The following is a 22,381-nucleotide window of genomic DNA, read 5'->3' as shown; positions in this document are numbered from 1 at the left end:
AAATCAACAAAATTGATAAACCTCTAGGTAAGTTAAGAAAAAAGGGAGATGATTCAAATTACAAAAATCAGAAATGAAAGAACATTACCAGTAATTTTGCATAAATAAAAGAGATTATGAAAATAAAATAGCTGTATTCTAGTAAAATTAGACGAGTCAGATGAAATTGACCAAGTTCTAAAAACATGCAATCTACAAAAACTGACTTGAGAACTACAGATCAATATATTGTATAAATACAGATGAAAAAATCCTCAGCAAAATACTTCATACATCATGACAAAATGGGATTCAGTCACAGAATGCAAGGATGGTTCAATATATGAAAATCAATCAATGAAATACACTACATTAACAGATGAAGGAAAAATCCACGATTATCTAAATTGATGCGATGAAAGCATTTGACAAAATTTAACACCCTTTAACAATACAAGCATACAATAAACTAAGAATAGAAGTAAATAACCTCGACATAATAAAGGCTGTATATGAAAAACCTTAAGCCAACATTATACTCAATGGTTAAAGACAGAAAGCCTTCCCCTAGAATTAGAACAAGATTAAGGATGCCCACTTTTACCACTTAATTTAACATAGTATTGAAAGTTCTACCCAGAGCAATTAGACAAGAAAAGGAGATGAAGGCATCCAAATCAGACCACAGACAAGATGTATACATAATGCACACAAAAATTATCAGAGCTAATAAAGTTAGCAAAATTGCAGGACATAAAATCAATACACCAAAGCCACATATATCCATACAGCCTGGATCAGAAACAGTCCCTGTAGTGTAGCCCAGACATATTGCCAGATCGTGGCCAGACTGCTTCTTTACATGAGACTTAAACCCACTCCTTCTCATGGGGGAGTGGGTCCTCCCAGCAGGGGTCTTGAGCCACCCCCAATTAGACAGAGCTCTAATCAATCTCCCCCAAGGATGAAGTGCCCAGGTGGTAGCGCAGGCTGCCACATTGTCACTAAGGTTTCTCAATCAATCCAGAGCCTGTGGGTTCTGGAGAGCCCATACCAATTGGGGGCTGAAGACATCCCCAACACAGCACACGTGCTGCAGCCAGATTGTTTCTTTAAATGGGTCCCTGATCCCATTCCTCTTGACTGGGCGACATCTCCCAAAACGGGTCTCCAGCCACCTCCTACAGGCACATCTGAGCCAAGAACAGAAGAGCTAAATATCCTAAATATATACGCACTCAATACAGGAGCACCAAGATTTACAAAGCAAGTTCTTAGGGACCTCCAAAGAGACTTAGACTCCCACACAACAACAGTGGGAGACTTTAACACACCACTGACAATACTAGGAGAAACCAGTTTAGAGAGGAATATAACTGACCTGTTAGAGCTGAAAAACACATGCTATAAGAACTTAAAAATGCAGGCCGGGCGCGGTGGCTCAAGCCTGTAATCCCAGCACTTTGGGAGGCCGAGGCGGGTGGATCACAAGGTCAAGAGATCGAGACCATCCTGGTCAACATGGTGAAACCCCGTCTCTACTAAAAATACAAAAACATTAGTTGGGCATGGTGGCGCGTGCCTGTAATCCCAGATACTGAGGAGGTTGAGGCAGGAGAATTGCCTGAACCCAGGAGGCGGAGGTTGCGGTGAGCCGAGATCGCGCCATTGCACTCCAACCTGGGTAACAAGAGTGAAACTCTGTCTCAAAAAAAAATAAATAAATAATAAAAAAATAAAATAAAATTTATTTTCATTTAAAAAAAAAAAAAAAGAACTTAAAAATGCAATCACAAGTATTAATAGCAGAATAGACCAAACAGAGAAAAGAATCTCAGAGCTTGAAGAATATCTTGCTGAAATCAGATATGCAAACAAGAATAGAGAAAAAGGAATGAAAATGAAGAAAAGCTCTGAGAAATAACAGATTATGGAGACTGAACTTAAGACTGACTGGGGTACCTGAAAGAGACAGGGAGAATGGAATCAAGTTGGAAAACATGCTTCAGGATATCATCCAGGAGAACTTCACCAGCCTAGCAAGACAAGCCAACATTCAAATTTAGGAAATGCAGAGAAGCCCAGTAAGCTATTCCATGAGAAGATCAACCCCAAGACACATAATCATCAGATTCTCCAAGGTCGAAATGAAAGAAAAATGTTAAGGGCAGCCACAAAGAAAGACCAGATCACCTATGAAGGGAAGCCCATCATACCAACAATGGACCTCTCAGTGGAAACTCCAAAAGCAAGAAGAGATTAAGGAAAATATTAAGCTTTTTTTTTTTTTTGAGATGTATTCTTGCTCTGTTGCCAGGCTAAAGTGCAGTGCAGTGGCATGATCTCAGCTCAATGCAGCCTCCACCTCTTGGGTTCAAGCAATTCTCCTGCCTCAGCCTCCCAAGTAGGCTGGGACTACAGGCGCATGCCACCACACCCAGCTAAGTTTTCTATTTTTAGTAGAGACAGGGTTTCACCATGTTAGCCAGGATGGTCTTGATCTCTTGACCTCATGATTCACCCACCTTGGCCTCCCAAAGTGCTGGGATTACAGGAATGAACCACTGTGCCCAGCTGATATTAAACATTCTTAAAGAAAAGAATACCCACCCCACAACATCGTATCTGGTGAAACTAAGCTTCATAAGCAAAGGAGAAATAAGATCCTGTTCAGACAAGCAATTGCTGAGGGAATTCGTGACCATCAGACCTGCCTTGCAAGAGCTCCTCCTAAAGAAAGCACTAAATATGGAAAGGAAAAACCATTATCAGCCACTACCAAAACACTGAAGTAAACAGACCAGTGACACTATGAAGCAACCACACAAACAAGCCTGCAAAATAACCAGCTAGCATCTTGATGACATGATCGAATCCAAAAATGACAATACTAACTTTAAATGTAAACGGGCTAAATGATCCAATTAAAAGACACAGTACGGTAAGCTAAATAAAGAACCAAGACCGATCAGTATGCTGTCTTCAAGAGGCCCATATCATGTGCAAAGACACACATCCCAAAATAAAGGGATGGAGAAAACTTTGCCAAGTAAATGCAAAACAGAAAGAAGGACTGCAATCCTAGTTTCTGACAAAACAGACTTTAAATGAACAAAGATCAAAAAAGTCAAAGGGCATTTCATAAGGATAAAAGGATCAATCTAATAAGAAGAGCTAAATATCCTAAATATATATACACACAATATAGGAGAACGCAGATTCATAAAAGAAGTTCTTAGACACCTTCAAAAAGATTTAGACTTGACACAATAATAGTAGCAGTCTTTAACATACCAGTGACAATATTAGGCAGATCATCAAGACAGAAAATAAACAAAGATATTCAGGACCAGAACTCAGCTCTAGATTAAGGGGACCTGATAGATATCTATAGAACTCTCCACCCAAAAACAACAGAATATAATTCTTATCATCATCACATGGCACTTACTCTAAAATTGAGCACATATCGGAAGTAAAACACTCTTTAGCAAATGCAAAAGAACCGAAATCATAACAAACATTCTCTCAGACCACAACAAAATATTAATTCACCCAAGAGAATTAAGAATGAAGAAATTCATCAAAACTACACAACTATATGGAAACTGAGCAGCCTGCTCCTGAGTGAGTAAACAATGAAATTAAGGCAGAAATCAAGTTCTTTGAAACTAATGAGAACAAAGAGACAATATACCAGAATATCTGGGATGCAGCTAAAGCAGTGTTGAGGGAAATTTATAGCCCTACATGCCCACATCAAAAAGCTATAAAGATCTCAAGTTAACAATCTAAAATCACAACTAAGAAAACTAGAGAAACAAGAACAAATGAACCCAAAAGCTTGTAGAAGACAAGAAATAACCATGATCAGAGCAGAACTGAAGGAGACAGAGACACGAAAAACAATCAAGCAATCAATGAATCCAAAAGCTGGTTTTTTGAAAAAATTAATACAATAGATAGACAGCTAGCTTGATTAAGAAGAGAGGATTTAAATAAACACAATCAGAAATGATAAGGGGGATATCACCACTAACCCCAAAGAAATACAAACAACCATTAGAGAATACTATAAACACCTCTATGCACATAAAATAGAAAATCTAGAAGAAATGGATACATTCCTGGACACAAACACCCTCCCCAAGACTGAACTAGGAAGAAATTGAATCCCTGAATAGACCAATAATGAGTTCTGAAATTGAGGAAGTAATAAAAAGCCTAGCAGCAACAACAACAACAACAACAAAGCCCAGGACAGAGGTACAAAGAAGAGCTGGTACCATTTCTATTGAAATTATTCCAAAATAATTGAAAAGAAGGGACTCCTCCTTAACTCACTCTATGAGGCCAGCATCTTCCTGATACCAAAACCTGGCAGAGACTAAACAAACCAAAAAAAAAAAAAAAAAAAAAGGAAACTCCACACCAATATCCTTGATGAACATCAATGTAAAAATCCTCAACAAAATACTGGCAAACAAAATATTCAGCAGCCCATCAAAAACTTTATCCATCATGATCAAATAGGCTTCATCCCTGAATGGAAGGTTGGCTCAACATATGCAGATCAATAAATGTGATTTATCACCTAAACAGAAGTAAACACAACACATGAGTACCTCAATAGATGCAGAAAAGGCCTTTGATAAAATTCAACATTCTTTTATGTTAAAAACTCTCAATAAACCAAATATTAAAGGAACATACCTCAAAATAACAAGAGCCATATATGACAAAACCACAACCAGTATCATACTGAATGAGCAAAAGTTGGAAGCATTCCCCTTGAAAACAGGCACAAAACAAGGATGCCCACATAGTATTGGCAGTTCTGGCCAGGGTAATCAGGCAAGAGAAAGAAGTTAAGGGTATTCAAACAGGAAGAGAGAAAGTCAAACTATCTTTGCAGATGACATGATCCTGTATCTAGAAAACCCCATCGCCTCAGCCCAAAAGCTTCATAAGCGGATAAGCAACTTCAGCAAAGTCTATGAATAGAAAATCAATGTGCAAACGTCATTAGCATTATTATACATCAACAGGTAAACAGAGGGTCAAATCATGAATGAACTCCCATTCACAACTGTCACAAACAAATAAAATACCTAGGAATACAGCTAATAAGGAAGGTGAAGAACCTCTTCAAGGGGAGCTACAAACCAATGCTCAAACAAATGAGAGATGACACAAACAAACGGAAAAACATTCCATGTTCATGGTTAGTTAGCAAGAGTCAATATTATGAAAATGGTTATGATGCCCAAACTAACTTACAGATTCAATGTTATTCCCATTAAATTACGACTGACTTTCTTCACAGAATTAGAAAAAACTATTTTAAAATTCATATGGAACCAACAAAGAGCTCGAATAGCCAAGGCAATGAAACCAAAAAGAACAAGGCCAGAGGCATCAAGCTACCTGACTTAAAACTATAAAACGGGGCTACAGTAACCAAAGAAGCATAGTACTGGTACAAGAATAGACACATAGACCAATGTAAGAGAATACAGAACCCAGAAACAAGACTGCACACCTACACCATTTCATCTTTGCAAACCTGACAAAAATAAGCGATAGAGAAAAGATTCCCTATGTAATATAAGGTGTTGGGAGTACTGGCTAGCTATAAGCAGAAAAGTGAAACTGGACCCCTTTCTGATACCCTATACAAAAGTCACCTCAAGATGGATGAAAGACTTAAACGTAAAACCCAAGAAGAAAATCTATATCTAGGCAATACCATTCGGGACACAGGCACAGGAAAAGATTTCATGACAAAGATGACAAAAGCAATTGCAACAAAAGCAAAAATTGACAAATGGGACTAATCAAACTAAAGAGCTTCTACACAACAAAAGAAACTATTATCAGAGTGAACAGACAACCTACAGAATGGGAGAAAATTTTTGGAATCTATTCATCTGACAAAGGTCTAACATCCAGCACCTACAATGAATTTGGTAACTTATAAGAAAAAGAAATCCATAAAGGAGTGGGCAAAGGACATGTACAGGCAGAAATACCATCTGACCCATCTAACCAAACAATCTTATTACTGGGTATATAACCCCCAAAATATCTCAATACTGGCTATATATCACCCAAAACATAAATCATTCTATTATAAACATTCATGCATGCGTATGTTCACTGCAGCACTATGCACAATAGCAAAGACATGGAATCAACCTAAATGCACATCAATGATAGGAAATGTACACATACACCATGCAATGTACACATACTATGCAGCCATAAAAAGGAACAAGATCATGTCCTTTGCAGGGACATGGCTGGAACTGGAAACCATTATCCTCAGCAAACTAACACAAAAACCGTAAATCAAATACCACATGTTCTCACTTGTAAGTGGGAGTTGAATGATGAGAACATGTAGACACATAAGGGAAACAACACATGCTGGGACCTGTTGGAGGATGGGGGAGTGCAGGAGGAGGGAGAGCATCAGGAAGAATAGCTAATGGATGCCGGGTTTAATTGCTAAGTGATGGGATAATCTGTGCAAGCAAACCACCATAGCACACGTTTACCTATGTAACAAACCTGCACATCCTGCACATGTACCCTAAACTTAAAAGTTGGAAAAAAAAAATCAGATATATGTCTATACGCTTGCAATGAAAAACCAAAAAGGAAACTTAAAAACAATTCCATTTACTATAGCATCAAAAAGAAATTAAAAACAAGAATAAATTTAATGAAGGAGGAAAGAGACTCGCATACTCAACACTGGAAAGCACTGCTTACAGAAATTAAAGATCTAAGTAATTAATAAGACACTGCATGTTCACGGATTAGAAAACAAGATTAATGCTTCCCAAAGAGATCTACAGATTCAGTGCAATCTCTACCAAATTCCCAATGTATTTTTTACAGAAATGGAAAAACCAATTCAAAAAGTCATACAGCATCTATGGGACTTAGAACAGCCAAAACTATAGCCGGTATCAAACTTAACGATGGTTCAACTTATGATGACATTATGATGGATGTCTGGGGCTGTTACGTTTTTGACATGGTATTTTCAGCTTACAATGGGTTTATCAGGACATAACTTGTATCTTGAAATACAACAATAAAACTGGAGGATTCTACTTCCTGATTTCAAAAGTTACTACAAAACCACAGTAATTTAAAAGGTGTGATACTAGAATAAGCACAGACATACAGAACAATGAAATAGAATGGAGTATCCAGAAATAACCCCAAATACCAATGGCCAATTGATTTTCAACAAGAGTGCCAAGACCATTCAATGGAAAAAGAATGGTTCTTTAACATAGCGTACTGGGACAACTATATATCCATATGCAAAAAATGAAGTTGGACTCTTACACTTTACACCATCTACAAAAATTAACTTAGAAGGAATCAAAGAACTAAAGTAATAAAACTCTTGAAAGAAAAAAATCAGAGGAGAATCATGGTATTTGGCAATGACTTTTTATATATAATACCCGAAGCATAGGAAATAAAAGAAAATGCAGATAAAATAGGCCGGGCACAGTGGCTCACGCCTATAATCCAAACACTTTGGGAGGCCAAGGTGGGCATATCATTTGAGCTCAGGAGTTTGAGACAGGCCTGGACAATATGGTGAAACTCCATCTCTATGAAAAATACAAAAATTAGGCAGGGGTGGTGGCATGCACACATAGCCCCTGCTGCTCAGGAGGCTGAGGCAGTAGAATCACCAGAGCCCGGGAGGCAGAGGTTGTGGGGAGCTGAGATCGCACTACTGGCACTCTTGCCTGGGTGACAGAGTGAGACCTTGTATCAAAAATAAATAAGTAGGCCAGGCGCCGTGGCCCATGCCTGTAATCCCAGCACTTTGGGAAGCCGAGGCGGGGGGATCATGAGGTCAAGAGATTGAGACCATCCTGGCCAACATGGTGAAACTCCATCTTTACCAACAGTACAAAAACTTAGCCGGGCGTGGTGGTGTGTGCCTGTAGTTCCATCTACTAGGGAGGCTGAGGCAGGAGAATTGCTTGAAACCAGAAAATGGAAGTTGCAGTGCCAGGATCGCGCCACTGCACTCCAGCCTGATGACAGAGCGAGACTCTGTCTCTAAATGAATAAATAAATAAATAAGTAAATAAGCTGTACTTCACCAAAATTAATTTGTATACATCAAAGGACTATAAAAAGAATAAAAACAAAACTTACAGAATGAGAGAAAATATTGTCAAATCACACAACCAATAAAGGATTCATATAAGAATATATAAACAACTCAGCAACATACAAACAACCCAATTTAAAAATGGGCAAAGAATTTGAATAGACATTTCTTCAAAGACATACAAATGGACAAAAACACATGAAAAGATAATCAACATCATTAGTCTTCAGGAAAACATAAATCAAAACTACAGGAAGATACCACTTCACCCCTTTAGGATGGCTGTTAAAATGAAAATAAAGCATTTATGAGGCTAGGGAGAAACTAAAACTCTTTTACACTGCCAAAAGAGTTGTAAAATGATGCAATCTCTATGGATTTTGATCCAGCAATTCCACATCTGGGTATATGTCCAAAACAATCAAAAGCAGCAACTCTAACAGACACTTACTTGTATGCGAATGTTAAATCCAGCATTTTTCACAATAGGCAAAAGTTGGAAACAACTGAAATGCCTACCAACAGATAAACAAAATGTAGTATATACATACAATGCAGTATTACTCAGTTATAAAAAGGAATAAAGTTCTGATACATAACACAATTATGGATGAAACTTAACAACATTATGCTAAGTGAAACAAGCCAAAGACAAAAGGATAAATACTGTGTGATTCCATTTACATGAAATCCATAGGTTAGGCAAATTCATAGAAAAAGTTGATTAGAGGTTACAACGAGCTGAGGAAATTGAGAATGCAAAGTTATGCTTAATGATAAGTTTCTGTCTGGGGTGACATTGAAGAAAATAGATAGTGGTGATGGCTGCATAACACCATTAATATAACTAATGACACTGAATTGTACACTTAAAATAGTTAAAATGGTAACTTTTTATGCTTTGTATAGTTTACCACAATTAAAAAAAATTAATAATGTAACACACCAAAACTCTATGAAACCAAATCCAGAAAATCCCATCTTCTTTCATGAATACTTGCTCTTCTTATATTTTTTACTAATTGCCATGAACACTACCTAATCATCTAGGCTTGAAATCAGAGCAATCTCAACTACTCATGTTCATTTATCCTGAGCTGGCAAGTTCTGTCGTTTTTCTCTGAATTTATAAGGAATAATGGAAAAAACAGTTCAGCTAAACGCAAGTCCATGTAGACAAAGAATGAAAAAAATAACATCAGAGAAGTAATGAAGTAGGGTTTTAGAGATTAAAGTACCTTAAATGAAAGGCTAAGAAGCCTGGACTTGGTTGTGTAGAATAAGGATCGCAAACTTTTTCTGTAAAAGGCCAGACAGTAAATATTTTAGACTTTACAAGTCAAGAGGGAAAATCAAAGATACTCTGTAGGTTTATCTTGTTTACTTAATTTATCTTGCTTACTTATATAACAAGAAATATTCTAAAATGTGGGTTTTATTATTATTCAGATATACTGAGGCAAACAGATCAGGAGACAATTGCAATGAAAAAAGTTTATTACAGTTCCAAAGAGGAGGGGACATGACACGCACCACCAAGGGCCACACTGCAAACTACCAGGGTCAGTCAGGAGACAGTGGAAGTGAGGGGAAAACATAAGTAAGACCCTTTATCATCATTTCCATGGGAAGGAATGGTTGAGGCATGGCAAGGAGACTTGATATTGGCTAGGCTGAATAATTTCAATGGACTCTGGAGTACATGGATTGTCTCTAGTTAACTAGCACCTGGTCCTGAGGTAATCAGGGCAGAGGATTATCGGCCCAGAGTGGCAGAGGCCAATAAAGGAGGTGGCTGGGGCTATACACTTTGGATTGATTAGTTTGCATAAAAAGGTGTATTTGTAGGTGAGTCCATTACAATCTCTAGGAATTGGCTAACCCTGGCAGGGAGTGGCCTCTCCAGGGACAGCAAGCCCCTGGAGATGTCAAAGCATAAAAAATACAGAAAAATAAAAAGTCATGATTAATAGAAAACAAATTTTTATAAGTGTTATAAAATTCTAAATATAATAGTAATGGTAACTGAGTACGACTTTTTTTGGGAATATATATCCACTACTGAGAATGACATTCTTTTTGTGGAAATAATATTTTTGGTTAATTGGGGTTTAAAGTACTTTTCCCTATCATCAAAATCGATTGCAAAGTTTCATCTATTAATGCTGGTCCCTTAATGAGATTTTACATATTTCATATTTGACAACGTTTTTTCATACAGCAAAAGCTATTTTCCTAAGTTATTCCGTGTCTGTTAAGTGATAGAGGGTGGCCCTTCAAGTAAAGAAAAAAAAAAAAGGTAGTCTCATCCACGAGGTAAAAAGTTTCCAATAAACCTTTACCACTACCCAAGCCATAATGGCTATGGAGTAGAGCAATTCAAGATATTCCTGCTACCATCTCTGAAAAAAACTTACACTAACCATAGGCTTTAAAAGCCTTATATTTTCACAAACTTTGTAAATCTGTCCAAATATGTCTTTTGCTGCTCCATGTGGAGTTTTACTACAATCAATTAATACAACTTATTAGATTCTACTTTGGATTGTACTGAATTAGTATTTTCTCAACTCCTTTGAGAATTTTCTTCTTCTAGAATTGTTCTACAGGTCATTCACTCAATTCATACTTCACATGGAGCATTTAATTAACAGCTGAGCAGTATTATAACATCTGCCAACTCATCAAAAACTAAGCAAACTTACTTTGACTACACTTTCATTTACATATTTTAATTTTGTGAAGGAATTCTCCTGTGGTGAGCTATTCTGTGCTTAATTTTTTAATGCTTCTGACTTTACTTTCAGTAAATTCCAAATACTATGATAAGTACTTAGTCTGGTGATGTCAGCTTACATTCTTTTGGCATACCTGTAAATGTTACTGCAAAATAAATACAATATTTTGCCATCTAATTCAGTAATAAAATAATCCACAGTCCAGCGTGCTTTAAAAGCAAAGCAAAGTCTTTTCTCTTTTGTTCTTTTGACATGACTATGTAGTAGCATAAAAATAATATAAAATGTCACAGAATGGCAACATGTGTACACTTGAAATATTATTAAGTTATACCTGTGTTACTATACAGTGCATTAAATAGAAGAGCAAAGCAACAAGAACACTACATAAGCTTGCTTTAAGGACTTCAACTCAGCAGCCAGCCAAGGTGGCCCACACCTGTAATTTCAGCACTTTGGGAGGCCGAGGCAGGCGGATCACGAGGTCAAGAGATTCAGACCATCCTGGCCAACAAGGTGAAACCCCGTTTCTACTAAAAAAAATTTAAAAATCAGCAAGGTATGGTGGTGCGTGCCTATAGTCCCAGCTACGAGGGAGGCTGAGGCAGGAGAACTGCTTGAACCCAGGAAGCGGAGGCTGCAGTGAACTGAAATCGCACCACTGCGCTCCAGCCTGGCGCTTGGTGACTGAGTGAGACTGTCAAAAAAAAAAAAAAAAAGAACAACTCAATCTGCCATTGTAGCTTGAAAGAAGTCACAGATAATCTGTAAGTCAGTGAGCATTTTCATGCCCCAGTAAAAGTTTACTTGGACACTGAAATTTAAATATCACATAAGTTTCAATTGTAGCAAATAGTATTCTTCTTTGACTTGTTTTGATTATTTAAATATGTAAAAACTATTCTTACATTATGCATAAATAGGCATCAGGGTATATTTGGTACATGGTAAGTCATCTGCTAACTCCTGCTACAGGAAATGTAGAACTATTCAATATTATTCATCATATGGAGCATTTCACATTATTAACCTAGTCAGTGTTACATATAATATGGAATAGAAAGAGATCAAAGCAGAGAGAAAAATTAGTTATAAGAACACAGTAAATGGAAGCTGAGTAGCTAAACTTATACCTTATCTCTCTAGTATACACTACCCATATAACCTTGGATAAGACAATTTTTCAGATCCTCAATTTACACATCAATTTTGAAGGATAATAATATCTACTTCAAAGCACTTATCTAAAGATTAAATGGGATGATCCATGTAAACTGCTTACAATTGTACTTATCACATAGGAGGTGCTCAATATTAATTAACCATATATATTCTGCTAATGCAAATTAAGTCATAATGACAGCCCTAGACAGTGATAAAACATGAACTGAAAAGGTAAAATTAAACATATCTAGGCACATTTAATAGAACAGAAAAAAAAAAGAAGAAACAGATCCAAATGGATATGAGAATTTTAGTGTGACATATGCACATAAAGCTTATTATTTCACAGGACATCTTTTGGAATGGAAGGCAGGACTTTAAATATAAATTCAAGAATGCCATGTGAATATCTTTTGAAAAACTAAATTAGACTTCAAGGACAAAACAGTAAAGTGAGAACAACAAACAGAAAAGGGTATAGGTGCTATGTTTAGGGATAGGAGGAAGTAGCAGAGTCAAAAGAGAAGCTAATGGAGGAGCAACGCACACAAAATAATCAGTAAAGCAATTCCAATCAGAATAAATAAATGCTTATGAGTGTAAGAGACTGAAAGAAAGTCATCCAAGATAATCATATTTAAATGCAATGTAATGATTTAATAAGAAATCACTATTTAGCAAAAAAATCTACTTACTGATACAGCTATCATGGTACTATCTGGCCTCCATTCAGCTTGCTTGTAGGATCCAAACTGAGTAGATGATTTTGCAGGCTCCTTGTAGGTTACAATTAACACACTAGGCTGGAAGAAAACCATTGTATATTTTTATCAGTATCTCATAAAAATATATAAAAATAAAATTTAAGATAACGTATAATTATTCAAAGTACTTTTAGAGTAAAATAGAAGACAACATTAATAATAAACCATGAGCTTTCAACATTCCGAGCATATCAACCAAAAGGGCCAAAAACAAGGACCTAAACCTAGGCCTATATCTATTAAAGAAAGTGAATTAATAATCATCCCAAACAGAAAGAACTAAAACTGAATGTGTTCACAGGTGAAGTCCACCAAACATTTAAGGGAGAACTTATACCAATTCTTTACAAAGGCTTCCACAAGATAGAAGCAGGAGTACTTCCTAATTTTGAATTTATCATTCCCTTAATACCAGAATCAGACAAAGATATTACATGAAAAGAAAACTACAGATTAGCATCTCTTATGAATACAGATATAAAACCTCTCAATAAAATATTAGCAAATTAAATCCAACAACGTATAGAAAGAATACCATAACTAAGTAAAATATATCCAAAATATGTAAAAGGCTGGTTCAAAATTCAAAAATCAATTAATATAACCCATCACATCAACAGGCTAGAGAAAAGTCATATTATTATTTCAATAAATGCAGAAAAAGCACTTAACAAATCTAATGCGCGTGATAAAAATGCTGAACAAGGCCGGGCGCAGTGGCTCACGCTTGTAATCCCAGCACTTTCCGAGGCTGAGGTGGGCGGATCACCTGAGGTCTGGAGTTTGCAACCAGCCCAGCCAACAGGGTGAAACCCTGTCTCTAGTAAAAATACAAAAATTAGCCAGATGTGATGCCAACTGTTCAGGGGAATTGTTTGAATCCGGTAAGCAGATGTTGCAGTAAACCGAGATCACGCCACTGCACTTCAGTCTGGGTGACTGAGCAAGACTCCATCTCAAAAGCAAACAAAAACCACACACAAACAAAAAAAAACCTGCTGAGCAAACTACAGAACAACACTCATTTATGATTCAAAAAAAACCTCTCAGTAATAGAAAGAAATTTTTTCAACTCGATAAAGAACATCTACAAGAAACCTACAGCTCAAAGCTTTTCTACTAAGATCAGGAACAAGACAAGGATGTCTCCAATCACTGCAGCTTTTCAATGGAGTAGTGGAAGTCTCAGCTAATTCAATAAGACAACAAAAATAAATAAAGGGTAAAGAGACTGGGAAGGAATAAATAAAACTGTCTTTACTCATAGACAACATGATCATCTACGTAGAAAATTTGAAAGAGTTGACCCAAAAACCCTCCTAGAATAATCGACTATAGGAAGTTACAGGATCATTAATATACAAAAGATTAATATAAAAAAGTCAATAAATTTTCTACACACCAGCAATAAAAAAGTAGAATTTGTCATTATAAACACATTTGCAAACCAGGAGCAGTGGCTCATGCCTGTAATCCCTACACTATGGGAGGCTAAGATGGACAGATCACTTGAAGTCAGCAGTTCAAGACCAGCCTGGCCAACATAGTAAAACCGCATCTCTACTAAAAATACAAATTATTAGCCAGGTGTGGTGATGCACACCTGTGGTCCCAGCTACTCAGGAGGCTGAGGCAGGAGAGCTGCTTGAACCCGGGAGGTGTAGGTTGCAGTGAGCTGAGACTGCGCTGCTGCACTCCAGCCTCAACAACAAAGTGAGACTCTGTCTCAAAAACAAAAACAAGGCTGGGCACAGTGGTTCACACCTGTAATCTCAGCCCTTTGGGAGCCCAAAGCGGGTAAATCACCTCAGGTCAAGAGTTCAAGACCAGCCTGGCCAACATGATGAATTCCCGTCTCTACTAAAAAATTGCAAGAATTAGCTGGGCATGGTGGTGGGCACCTGTAATCCCAGCTACTCGGGAGGCTAAGGCAGGAACCCAGGAGGTGGAGGTTGCAATGAGCTGAGACCATGCCATTGCACTTCAGCCTGGGCAGCAAGAGCAAGACTCCATCTCCAAAAGAAACAAAAACAAAAAACACATATCTGCAGCCTGGGCAACATGGTGAAACCTCGTCTCTACAAACAAAACAATACAAAAATTATCTGGATGTGATGTCACATACCTCTACTCCCAGCTACTCAGGAGGCTGAAGTGGGACAATGCTTGAGTCTGGGAGGCAGAGGTTGCAGTGAGCAGAGATCACATTACTGCACTCCAGACTGAGTGACAAAGTAAGATGCTGTCTCAAAAACATAAAAATATTAAAAAGAATTTTTAAGAAACCATGTAATAGAATGTATATATCTATACAAAAAATTTATAAAACACTAATGAACGGCATCAAAAAAGAGCTAAATAAATGAAGACAGGCTAGGCACAGTGGCTCATGCCTGTAATCGCAGCATTTGAGAGGCTGAGACAGGTGGATCATGAGGTCAGGAGTTCGAGACCAGCCTGGCCAACATAGTGAAATCACATGTTTACTAAAAATATGAAAATTAGCAGGACATGGCGGTATACACCTGTAGTCCCAGCTACTGGGGAGGTTGAAGCAGGAGAATCGCTTGAACCTGGGAGGCAGAGGTTGCAGTGAGCAGAGCGAGACTGCACCATTGTAGTCCAGGTTGGGTGACAGAGTGAAACTGTCTCAAAAAAATAATAAAAATAAATGAAGACATGTAATGAATACAAAGACTCAATACTGTCAATATGTCAGTTCTTCCCAACCTGATATACAGATTTAATATAATCTCAATCAAATTCCAAGCAATTTATTTTCTGAATGCCAACAAACTCACTCTAAAGTTGATAGAGAGGCAAAAGAGCAAGACTAACAAACAACTTAATGGTAGAGAAGACCATGTTGGAAATCTGGCACTATCTGACTTCAAGACTTAATATAAAGCTAAAGTAGTCAAGAAAGTTTGGTATTAACAAAATAATAAACAAGTCAATCAATGGAACAGAATAGAGGAGCCTAGAAATAGACACACAAAAATATATGCCAACTGATCTTTAACAGAGGAGAGAAGGCAGTACAGAGAAAAGACAGTCTATGGAATGAATAGCATTCAAACACTGGATGTCAACATTTCACAAAAATAAACACCTGATGAACATAGATGCAAAGTCCTCAACAAAGTATCTGCAAACCAAATTCAACAGAATTCACCATGTTCAAGTAGGAGTGATCCCAGGAATGCAAGGATGGTTCAACAAAGACAAATAAATAAATGTGATACATCACATTAACAGAATAAAAGGCAAAAACCCTATGATCATTTCAGTAAGCACAAAAAGCATTTAACGAAATTCAACATCTATTCTTGACAACTTTCAAAAAATTAAGAATACAAAGAATGTAACTCAACACAATAGAAGCCACATATAACAAATCCATATTTAACACTGTACCAAATAACAAAAAGTTGAAATTTTTTCCACTAAAATCTGGAATAAGGTAAGAATACTACCTTTCACCACTTTTATTAAACATAGTATTGGAAATCCTGGCCAGAGCAATTAGGGAAAAAAAAAAAAAGTATAAAAAGCATCCAGCTGGGCACAGTGGCTCACGCATGTAATCCCAGCACTTTGGGAGGCTAATGTGGGTGGATCACAACGTCAGGAGATGGAGACCATCCTGGCTAACATGGTGAAATCCCATCTCTACTAAAATCACAAAAAATTAGCCAGGCGTGATGGCACATGCCTGTAGTCCCAGATAGTTGGCAGGAGAATCACTTGAATCTGGGACGCGGAGTTTTCAGTGAGCCAAGATTGTGCCACTGCACTCCAGACTGGGTGACAGAGCAAGACTCTGCCCCACCCCCCAGAAAAAAAAACAAAAACAAAACAAAACAAAACAAAAACAAAATCCAAATTAATGGGAAAGAGGAAGTCAAATTAGCCCGATTTGCGGGTAACACAATCTTACATACAGAAAAACCCTAAAGATCCCACCAAAAAAAGTGTTAGAACAAAATAATTCAGTAAAGTTGTAGAATACAAAATCAACATAAAAAACCAGTAATATCTCTATACACTAATAGTGAATTAGCTCAAAAAAGAAATCAACAAAACAATCCCATTTACAATAGCTATAAAATTACCAAGGAATACATTTAATTAAAGAAATAAAATATACCTACAATGAAAACTATAAAACAGTAATGAAATGAAGAAAACACCAATACATGAAAAGGTATCCCATGTTCATAGATTGGAAGAATTAATACTGTTAAATGATCCAAAGTGATCTACAGATTCAATGCAATCCCTACCAAAATACCAATGATATGCCTCATAGCAGTGGAAAAACAAGCCTAAAATTCATATGGAGCCACAGAAGACATCTAACAGCCAAAGTGATCTTGGGTAAAAAGAACAAAGTTGGTGGAATTACACTACCTGACTTCAAAGTATTTTATAAAGCTATATTAACCAAAAAACACCATGGTACTGACACTAAAAGCAAATAAGCCAATCTCAAAATAGAGAGTCCAGAATCCATGCTTTTACAGCCAACTGATTTTCAAAGCAGGTGCCAAGAGCACATACTGGAGAAAGGATAATCTAATAAATAGTGCTGGGAAATCTGGATGGCCACATAAAAAAGAATAAAATTAGACCTTTATCTCACTATACAGAAAATTTAATTCAAAGTAGATTAAAGAGGCTAGGTGCAGTGGCTCACACCTGTAATCCCAGCACTTTAGCAGGCTGAGGTGGGCAGATCACCTGAGGTCCAGAGTTCAAGACCAACCTGGCCAACAAGGCAAAATCCCACCTCTCCTAAAAAAAAAAAAAAAATACAAAATTTAGCTGGGCATGGTGTCACGCACCTGTAATCTCAGCTACTCGGGAGGCTGAGGCAGGAGAATCACTTGAACCTGAGAGGCAGCGGTTGAAGTGAGCTGAGATCACCCCACTGCACTCGGTACTGGGCAAGAGAGCAAGACTCTGTCTCCTCCAAAAAAAAAAAAAAAAAAAAAAAAAAAGATTAAAGACTTAAATTTAAGATCCAAAACTACAAAACTGCTGGAAGAAAACATAAAGGAAATAATTCATCACCTTGGTCTGGGCAAGGACTTTTTTGGAAGACATGAAAAGCACAGGCAACAAAAGCAAAAATAGAGGAGGGGCTTCAAGATGGATGACTAGAAGCATCAGCACCTGCCTTCTTCACAAAGAGAAACCCAAATAGGGAGTAGACAGTCACACTTTCAACAGAACATCTAAGACAAAACACTGGAATTTAGCAGAGAAATGACAGGAAACACCTAAAGCAAGGAAAGAGAGGGAAGCGAGGCTTCCTGCTTAGTGTTGACTTGGAGTACAGAGTAGATCTCCAGCATGAAGGAAAGGTAAGTGAGAGAGACCTAACAGCACATATTCTCATGACAAACTCCTGCAATCCTAGCTAGAAGAGAGGGGGTCCAGAGACCAGCACAGAGAGCTTAGAGACCATGTGATGACATTGATTCAGAGAGAGAGCTCACATTGGCTCCTATACAATCTACATGAGACCAAAACAGCTATAGCATGCTGTCATTTTGAGTCTAGCTCTCATCAGACTGCATCCTGGCCTTGAGTGCAAGAGTCCCTGAATTTCCATATCACTAAAGCCCTAATAACATCCCCTGCGTCCACCTGGGGGCCTATAGTGATGCAATGCCACTTGGACCCAGCCGAGTGACAGGTTCCCTCGTATTAAAGCAAATATAGTATCCAACACTGGAGAAAATGAGCCAGTGCAATGCACTGAGGAGGGTATACTGGGGAGACTATCACAAGGGCAAAAGAAGCCAAAGCACACACTTCTGAGAGCCTAAATCCTGCCAGCCTGTGGTTGCTGCCACTAACAGCAATCCCACTCTGACAAATAGAAAGATGGTAGCACACTTGCCCATATCCTGAGGACAGAATCTCCCAGCATGCCAGCATCAATGTTCCTGACACTGCCTGGAGCAAAGCACCTTACACCTGCCCCACCCCAGCCTCTGGTGTGAGGCTACTAACACTGACAGCAACCCCATCCCCTACAGCAAAGCACATTATACCTGCCCCACCCTGACTCTGATGTGAGGCACACCAACAGCAACCCCATCCCCTCTAGCAGCAGGGCCATAGTAGACATGTACATGCCCTGAGGACAGGCTTTCTCTTCTCACTGCTGCTACCTGAGCACTCTGCCAGGGGACCTGAAGACAGGCCCACCTGGCCTGGTACCACACACCCCCTCGGCCCAATCACAGAGATTGGGACATAGAGATCGCCTCACCCTGTCTGCCACTCACACATGTACACTCCTCCAGGGAAGCCTGAGAGTGGGCCCACCAAGCCTGATACTACCACCAAAACCACCGTCATCACCCAAAACACACGCACTGCCCAGGGACGCAAGGACCTACCCACTCACCTGGTCATCCACTGCAACCACCAGCAGCTGAGCAAGCCACCTGCAGGCCTAAGAATCAACCTAATTAAGCCTGCTAACACTGTGCCTGGGGCCCAAGAGCAGGCATACAACCTACTGCTGCCACCACTGTTGCCCAACAACTGGCCTACCTGGCATCCCACTGCCCAGGAAAACTTCACCTCGGCCTCCACTAACAATTGAACCCTAAACCACTGAGGAAATCACAGACACCACTAATGCTATGTATGGCTTAAAAAGTCATACGGAAAATACACTGCGGCACACACCCAGAATCAAAGGCAAAGTACCCTACCCAACCAACACCACAGATATATCTTCAGGAAAAAGTCTACCCCTATGAAAACCAATCTAAAAAACTGGAAGAAGCAACTGTTACACCAGAGGTATGGACATCAACACGTAAGCACACAAGCAATGTGAAAAGGGAAGAAATTATGACATCTCGAAAGAAACACAATATACATTCTTCTCAGCACCACGTCACATCTACTCTAAAACTGACCAAATAATTGGAAGTAAATCACTTCTTAGGAAAAGCAAAAGAATGGAATCATAAAAAACAGTCTCTCAGACAACAGTGCAATCAAATTAGAACTCAGGATTAAGAAACAACTCAGAATCACACAACTTCATGGAACTGAACAACAGGCTCCTGAATGTTGACTAGATAAACTATGAAATGAAGGCAGAAATAAAGATGTTCTTCGAAACCAATGAGAAAGAGGACATAATGTACCACTATCTCTGGGACACATTTAATGCAGTGTCTAGAGGAAAATTTATAGCAATGTGTGCTCACATGAAAAGCGAGGAAAGATCTAAAATCAACACCCTATCATCAAAATTGAAAGAGTTAGAGGAGCAAGATCCAAAAAACGCAAAAGCTAGCAGAAGACAAGAAGTAACTAAGATCAGAGCAGAACTGAAGGAGACAGAGACACCAAAAAACCCTTCAAACAAATCAGTAAATCCAGGAGCTGGATTTCAGAAAGGTCAACAAAATAGACAGACTGCTAGCAAGATTAATAAAAAAGAAAACAGAGAAGAAACAGATACATGCAATAAAAGACAATAAAGGGGATATTACCACCGATTCCTCAGAAATACAAACTACCACCAGAGATTACTACAAACAACTCTATGCACATAACCAGTAAACATGGAAGAAATGGATAAATTCCTGGACACTGGCATCCTCTCAAGCCTAAACCAGGAAGAAGTTGAAACCCTGAATGGACCAATAACAAGGGCTGAAGTTGAGGCAGCAATTAATAGACTACCAACCAAAAAAAGTCCAGGTCCAGACATGTTCACAGCCAAATTCTACCAGATGTACAAAGAGGAGCTGACACCACTCCTTCTGAAACTATTCCAAACAATAAAAAAAAAAAAAAAAGAGGGAATCCTTTCCAAATCATTTTATGAGACCAACATCATCCTGATACCAAAACACTCAACAACAACAAAAAACTTCAGGCCAATATCCATGATGAACACAGATGCAAAAATCGTCAATAAAATACTGGCAAACAAAATGCAACAGGACATCAAAAAGCTTATCCATCACAATCAAGTAGGCTTCATCCCAGGGATGCAAGGCTGGTTCAATATATGCAAGTCTATAAATGTAATCCACCCATAAACAGAATCAAAGACAAAAACCACATGATTATCTCAAGAGATGCAGAGAAGGCCTTTGACAAAATTCAACAGCCCTTAATGCTAAAAACTCTCAATAAACTAGGTATTGATGGAACCTATCTTAAAATATTAAAAGTTGTTTACAACAAACGCGCAGCCAGTATCATACTGAATGGGCAAAAACTGGAAGCATTCCCTTTAAAATCTGGCACTAGATAAGGATGCCCTCCCTCAAAATTCCTGTTCAACAGAGTACTGGAAGTTCTAGCCAGCACAGTTAGGCAAGAAAAAGAAATAAAGAGTATTCAATTAGGAAAGGAGGAAATCAAATTGTCTCTATTTGCAGATGACATGATTATATATTTAGAAGACCCCATCACCTGAGCCCAAAATCTCCTTAAACTGATAGGCAACTTCAGTAACATCTCACGATACAAAATCACTATGAAGAAATCACAAGCATTCCTAGACACCAATAACAGACTAACAGAGCCAAATCAAGAGCGAACTCTCTCCCATTCATAATTGCTACAAAGAGAATAAAATACCTAGGAATACAACTAACAAAGAATGTAAAGGACCTCTTTAAGGAGAACTACAAACCACTGCTCAACAAAATAAGAGAGGACACAAACAGATGGAGAAACATCCCATTCTCATGGTTAGGAAGAATCAGTATGGTGAAAATGGCCATACTGCCCAAAGTAATTTATGGATTCAATGCTATCCCCATCAAGCTACCAATGACCTTCTTCACAGAACTGGAAAACACCACCTTAAACTTCATATGGAACCAAAAGCGAGCCCACAAAGCCAAGACAATCTTAAGCAAAAAGAACAAAGCTGGAGGTATCGCACTAACTGACTTCAAACTATACTACAAGGCTACACTAATCAAAACAGCATGGTACTGGCACCAAAACAGAGATATAGACCAATGGAACAGAACAGAGGCCTTGGAGGCAACACCACACATCTACAACCATCTGATCTTTGACAAACCTGACAAAAACAAGCAATGGGGAAAGAATTCCCTGTTTAATAAATGGTGTTGGGAAGACTGGCTAGCCATGTGCAGAAGGCAGAAACTGGACCACTTCCTGATATCTAAAAGCTAAAATTAACTACAGATGGATTAAAGAATTAAACATAAGGCCTAAGGCACAGAGAGATCCAAGATGGCTGATTAGCAGCAGCTCAGGATCGCAGCTCCCAGTGAGGGTGCAGGGAGTGACTGGACACCACACTTCCAGATGAATTTTTGTTGTCCACAGACCAGGAGATTCCTGGCAGAGGGGCCCCACAGGTTGCCAGCGCAACTCTTTTGGCCAGCAAGGCTGTTTTGCCAGCGCCCCAGCGCAGTGGTTCTCAGTGTGGAGTATGTGGGACTGGATGCCCTTTTAGTTGGCGTTTGGAGCTCTGGGAAGGCAGAGTCGCCCATTCAGCTGATTGAAAAGGGGACTGAAACAGGGAGCCACGTCAGGAGATTCTCAAG

The 22,381-nt window shown here is 38.5% G+C and overlaps 1 protein-coding gene across 4 annotated transcripts in view; it reads right to left on the bottom strand.

Moving 5' to 3' along the window:
• RIC1 (RIC1 homolog, RAB6A GEF complex partner 1) overlaps positions 1-22,381 on the bottom strand; it is a 151,411-nt gene that overhangs the window by 95,146 nt on the left and 33,884 nt on the right. For 3 of the 4 annotated variants that reach the window (XM_032291073.1, XM_032291070.1, XM_032291071.1), the window contains exon 2: positions 12,732-12,839. The exons of the other annotated variant lie outside the window; for it this stretch is intronic. In XM_032291073.1, coding sequence (XP_032146964.1) covers positions 12,732-12,839 — 108 coding nt within the window. The remainder of the gene's footprint in view (positions 1-12,731; positions 12,840-22,381) is intronic. 4 annotated transcript variants of the gene reach the window in all.

The sequence above is a fragment of the Sapajus apella genome, unplaced genomic scaffold (assembly GCF_009761245.1).
Source record: "Sapajus apella isolate SASKATOON/1434 unplaced genomic scaffold, GSC_monkey_1.0 scaffold24, whole genome shotgun sequence".
Lineage (NCBI taxonomy): Eukaryota > Metazoa > Chordata > Mammalia > Primates > Cebidae > Sapajus > Sapajus apella.
The sequence above is the reverse complement of the archived record's forward strand: the minus strand, read 5'-3'. Positions and strand labels throughout refer to the sequence as shown.